The sequence below is a fragment of the Heloderma suspectum genome, chromosome 6 (genome assembly GCF_057233095.1).
Source record: "Heloderma suspectum isolate Gila_16-S chromosome 6, 16-S_ref, whole genome shotgun sequence".
NCBI lineage: Eukaryota > Metazoa > Chordata > Lepidosauria > Squamata > Helodermatidae > Heloderma > Heloderma suspectum.
The window spans coordinates 52,422,748-52,428,778 of NC_139463.1; the positions used below are offsets into that span (position 1 = coordinate 52,422,748).

Genomic DNA, 6,031 nt, shown 5'->3' on the forward strand with positions numbered 1-6,031 from the left:
TTGGAGGAATCAGAACCCCTCCTTAAGGGAGGATCCTCAGAAGATGTACAGGCTGTTTGAATCTATTTTCCGAAGTCATAATCCTACCTGGGGAGATGTGCAAACCATGTTAAATGAACTTTTAACTCCAGATGAAAAGCGGATGGTAGAAACACAAGCCTTAAGGCAAGCCCAGACTGAGAACGGAGCCGGTGGACCGCTCCCAGCCCAGGCATTGCCAGATCGGGAGCCGGGTTGGCAGGCTGGGTCAGAGGAGCTGATCCGCTACAGGCGGCTCATTTTACATGGAGTTCAAACTGCAGTCCCCAAGACTACAAATTTAAGCAAACTATATGAAGTCCGGCAGGGACTGACTGAGGACCCTAGTGCATACCTGCAGAGATTGTTTGATGCATTCCGTCAGTATAGTGATATTAACCCTGACGCTCAAGAGAATTTAAGGATGGTTAACATGATGTTTATTGCTCAAGCAGCGACGGACATTAAGAGAAAGTTGCAGAAAACTGATGGGGCAGCAGCAATGTCTCTGCCCCAGTTGATGGAGATTGCTTATAAGGTGTTTGTGAATCGTGAGAAAGTAGAGAAGAAGGAAGCAGATAAGAAGGGCAGACAGAACGCAGCTTTGATTGCAATGGCAATCACAGGGCAAGTCCCTGATTGGGCAGATAAAGGTTTGAAGAAGGATTTTGGAAAACAGAGAAAGCTGCATTTGGGAAGAGATGAATGCACTTACTGTAAAGAGAAGGGACACTGGTGAAAAGACTGCCCAAAGCGAAAGGGGGAGAAGAGGGGGGCAATGGTGGCCATGGAAGGAGAAGGATCAGATTGACGGGGACCAGGGTCCGAGACCTCCACCCTGAAGAGCTGCCTGGCTCTGAAGGACCCTCTGGTTACAATAAGGGTGGAGGGAAAAGAAATAATGGGACTTATTGACACTGGCGCAACTTATTCCATGCTGCCAGAAGCACAAAAGCCACAAATTAATAAAGATAAAACCGTAATAATTGAAGGGATCGAAGGCCAACCCACTAAGGTCCCTTATACTTTTCCCCTTCTCACGAAGGTTGGAAGTTGTCATTTGGAGCATGAATTTGTTGTGTCTGAAAGGTGCCCAGTTGCACTTCTTGGACGGGACTTGTTGACAAAGTTACAAGCAGAAATTTTTTTTCGAGATGACAGGATGGTTGTTAGGTTGCCAAAGCAACAAGGATCTAACTATCAAATGTGTTTGCAAGTTTATGTGGATGAGAGCATGCGACAAACAGCAGATCACTACTGGGCAGCCGATGTGGCAAAAAGGGCCCCAGAAGATGTATGGGCAGGGAAGACTCCTGCAAGAGCAAAGTTTGTTAAGCCTGTGCAGATCAACCTTAAGCCTGGAGCTCAACCAGTAAAGATTAGACAATATCCCTTGTCACTAGAAGTCAGAAGGGGACTGAAACCTTTGATTGAAAAGTTTAAACGATATGGCTGGTTAAAAGAAGGAACTTCACCCTTTAATACTCCTATAATTGGGGTGAAGAAACCCCCCAAACCTGGAAAGGGGATTGAGTTCCGCTTAGTCCAAGACTTAAGGTCCGTCAACAATATTATCAGCGCAGATCATCCTGTGGTTCCAAACCCACACACCATTATAACCCAAATTCCCAAAGAAGCCAGATGGTTTTCAGTATTGGACTTAAAAGATGCGTTCTTTTCAATCCCTTTACATAAGGAAAGTCAGAAAATATTTGCATTTGAATGGGAAGATCCCGATACCCATATTAAGGTTCAGCTATTGTGGACCGTCCTTCCGCAGGGACTGACCATGAGCCCAACAATCTTCATGGGTGCATTGCAGAATGACCTGAGGCAATGGAAAGAGGACCGGCCGTGGGTATCCTTGCTTCAATATTCAGATGACCTTCTTCTGGCCACCCAGACAGAGGACTCATGTGCTGAAGCGACTATCTCCCTCCTGCAAGAATTGAACTTGAAAGGCTATAAAGTGTCAAGAGAAAAGGCTCAGATTTGCGAGACCCATGTCACCTTCTTGGGCTACCTGATTCAGAAGGGAACCAGAGACCTGAGCACTGCTCGGTTGGACGTCATACAGAAGACACAGAGGCCTACAGACCCTTGAGAGTTGCGAGCCTTCCTTGGGCTTACCGGGTTTTTTTTACAATGTGGATACCTGATTATGGAGGGAAAGCGAAACCCCTGCATGAAGCTTTGACAAAAAAAAAAATATCATCCACTGAAAATGGACAAATAAAATGGAAAAGGCTTTTCTTAAGCTGAAGCAAGCCTTGGTGTCGCCACCTGCTCTGGCCTTACCAGATCCCGACAAACCGTACCGGCTCTATGTACATGAAAATAAAGGAGTGGCATCAGGGGTTTTGACCCAAAGGACAGGTCCTTCCTGGAGACCTGTAGGATACTACTCGAAGACTCTGGATCCAACCGCAAAGAGATGGCCTGCTTGCTTAAGGGCCGTGGCAGCAACTGTGCTTTTATCCGTCACGCCAGTCACGCTATGAGATCTCCCTGCTTTCAAGCCCAGGCCTCATCCTGCCACCTTGCTCCCTAAGCCAGATCTAAATTGTCATGACTGTTTAAAAATTTTAAGTCAGGTGACTCTGATCAGGCCTGACCTCACTGATTCCTTGTTACCAAAGCCAAACCTTAAGGTGTTTGTAGATACACAAGATGTGCAGTAGTTACTCTCGAAAAAGCGCATGGAAAGAGTGCCAATCCCGAAAAAAATAAGAGGCAATGCTTTGGCAGATAAGGCTGCAAAAGAAGCTGCACAAATGAGAAGTGAGGAGGTGCATTATGAAAGAGACCTAATCCCATATTTGAGTACAGATTTGGTTCCAATCTACTCTCCAGCTGAGCATGAAAGAGCTCTTGAATACAAGGCAAAGCAAACTGAAGATGGATGGTGGGTAGTCCCAGGAGGCAAAGTGTTCATACCCAAGCCTCTCTTGAGTTTTATAGTGAGAGACTTGCACCAGGCTACACATTTAGGAGGAACTGCAATGGGGGATTTGCTTGTGAGACACATTGTGGCCCCAGGATTGTATGTTGAGACCCAGAGAGCGGTGGCTAACTGTCATTTGTGCCTCAAAAATAACCCAAAGATGTCCAAACCCCCAACTCAAATGGGAGGTCGCCCATGGGCTTACTATCCTTTCCAAAGACTTCAGATTGATTTTTCAGAGTTGCCCCAGACTCATGGATATCGATACTTATTAGTAATAGTAGACCAATTGACTGGGTGGGTTGAGGCTTACCCCACTCGCACAGCCACTGCACAAATAGTAGCCAAGATCCTGTTAAAAGAAGTAGTCCCTAGGTTCTTGTTACCTGAAGAAATTGAATCGGATCAGGGACCCCATTTTGTTGGACGGGTGACGCAAGCAGTGGCTCAGGCACTACAAATCAGCTGGAAACTACACTCCCCTTGGAGGCCTCAATCTTCAGGTCAAGTTGAGAGGATGAATCGCACCCTAAAGTCAATGCTTACTAAAATTTGCTCAGAGACTAAGTTGAAGTGGCCACAGGCCTTGCCAATCGCCTTAACTCGAATACGGTGCACCCCCAGGGGAAGTATTAAATTGACACCCTTTGAAATGTTATATGGACGCCCACCTCGGATATTACCTATGGCTGATAGTTTAAATGTAAACTTAGAAGTAGGGGCTTTAGAGATCCAAAAATATGTTACTGCTTTGCAGTCTGTTTTGTCTTGTCTTCACAGGTTTGCAGCACCATATCAATCCTTGCCTTTGGATGCTCCAGTGCATAATTTCAGTCCTGGTGATTGGGTGTTGATCCGGTCCTGGAAAGATGAACCACTTACTGAGAAGTGGAAGGGTCCATTCCAGGTTCTACTCACCACTCACACGGCTGTAAAAGTCGCTGGAGGAAAGAAGTGGATCCATCACACCCGCATAAAGGCATCACCTGCACCAGAGAGGGTCACCTGAAGGCCACCGTTGGAGCAGCAAACCACTAGAGGGACTAAAGTATTTGTTCAGGAGAGAGCAGTCTCCTGATGCTTAAACATGCATGTTACTCTTTCCTTCTTAAGTCTAGTTGTTTTAACACTTCCTACTCAGATGAAAGGAAACTGGTTTAAGAGACATGCTGAGCATATGTTTAAGCAAAACGGGGAGAATTCTATTCTTTACTATGAGCACCCATCAACTGTCAGAGACTTCACTTTGTTGCCTGCCTTGATCAGAGAACCGCAGGTAATAGTTGGAGCTCTACAGAAAGAGGGTACTCTCTTCTCGAGAGTCCCTGATGAATTGAGCAAAACTGAGTTTCGAAAGTTCAAATTCCAGACTTACACCAGGGGAATGTGTTTTTGTTGTCAACATTCTGGTGCTTGGAATAATAAAACCCTTAATTATAACAAGGCTAAACCTCTTCTAGATGGGTTGAGAAATTACTCACAGTGCACTGATAGGTTTTGGCTTTGGGGAAGTTTTAATTCCTCCTATTCTTCTTCCATTAATCTCGGTGACACTGATTTTGGCAGTCTATACCCCGAGTACCCTATGTTCTCTCCCAATTATTCTGGGATAGGTAGCATATGCTCAGGTTGGCAGATGAGAGATCCCAATCTGTGGTTTTTCTTCAATGGATGGGCTACCAATTACCACCCTGGAAATTACCAGTGTGTAGGGGTTGGGTATCTCACCATCCCGGTACAAGTGGTGAAAACTCCATCTAGAAGGAAAAAGAAAGAGGTTGGAGGGATGGGGCAACTTGTAGGACAGATGGGTAAGAACTGTGATGATACTGTAATAATTGGAAAACAACTGTCAGATTCAGAACCAAACAGGGTAGGGGGTGGGCTAGTTACGGGATTGCTTACCCTGGGTTCATACCCAGGAATTATTGCACAAGAAAATAGAAGAAGCATCCTAGGCCTCACTTGCCGTTTAGAAAAGACCATCAATGCCACAGCCATAATGGTAAGGGCCATGCAATCTGAAATTGAAGATCTCAGCCAGCTGGTGGCCCAGTATCGGTTTGTTTTAGATTATCTCTTAGCACGCAAAGGTAGCTTCTGCACCCTAGTAAAGCAAGGGTGTAGAGTAAAGTTCCATGATTTAAACAAAACCATAGAAGATGAAATCGCCAAACTACAAGATATGATTGGACAGAATTATTCAGGAACAAGTGATCCTTGGTTATGGTTGACTTCCTGGCTCCCTGATTTTGCATGGTTAAAACAACTTGTAATCAACGCAGTTTTGTTTGTTATGATACTATTGATGATGGTTTGTGCCTTTAAGTGTGTAGTCCACTGTTGGACCAAGGAGAGGTATGGGATTTAAGAAAAGCCTTTTGAGGGGGGAGTGTTATAGAAATTTCAGTTGTTGTATGTCTGTTATACTATGATTTTATAAGCTAAACTATGTCTATTCTACCTCAGTGTGAGACTGCTATGCTAGACAAAGACACAGCGCCTTATCAGAAACTCGGGAATGCCAAGAATGTGTTTACTAGGGTACAAGGCTACCTCTCTGCGCATGCCTAAATATGTAAAAGGTGCTGTCTGTTTTTTTGTTTCCCGCTCAGCTAGACAAAGAGATTAGTACAGCGCAGGCGTAAGACAGCCCCCAAAGGTCTTGCCTATATAAACTTTTGAATCACATCACTTGATTGTAACCTTTGATGGAGCGTTAGCCCCAAGGGTTGCCTTATTCTGCAGAATAAAATCGTGTTGGACCAGATCTCTGCCTCCTCTCGTTCTTGGTAAATGAATTGGAAAGTCTACCAGGGAAAAGAACACAATTTTTGTAACAAGAGGGCACCAGGCCACGGAGGGCTTGGATGTTACTGCTGTTCTCACACCAGCCAGGACCTCACTGGGTGGTCTCAGGCAAGCCACTGCGTTCAGCCTCTAGAATATGGGGCATAACTGACCGACAACAATCCTGAGAGGTAGACCACACAGGTGGGGCGCTTCGCGCCATCGACACACGGCCCGCGCGCGCAACACCGCCCGCTCGTCTTAAGCTCGGTCTCCCGA

At 45.5% G+C, this 6,031-nt stretch overlaps 1 protein-coding gene across 1 annotated transcript; it reads left to right on the top strand.

Moving 5' to 3' along the window:
* The first annotated feature begins 4,043 nt into the window (after window positions 1–4,043).
* LOC146340857 (uncharacterized) lies at window positions 4,044–5,725 on the top strand. Its single transcript, XM_084808221.1, has one exon. It carries the CDS (start codon window positions 4,050–4,052, stop codon window positions 5,331–5,333), a length of 1,284 nt encoding a protein of 427 aa, XP_084664347.1. The 5' UTR covers window positions 4,044–4,049; the 3' UTR covers window positions 5,334–5,725.
* The last annotated feature ends 306 nt before the right edge of the window (window positions 5,726–6,031 follow it).

Coding starts and splice junctions, on each gene's coding strand:
- LOC146340857 (XM_084808221.1), top strand. CDS start 4,050: ATGCATGTTACTCTTTCCTTCTTAAGTCTAGTTGTTTTAACACTTCCT.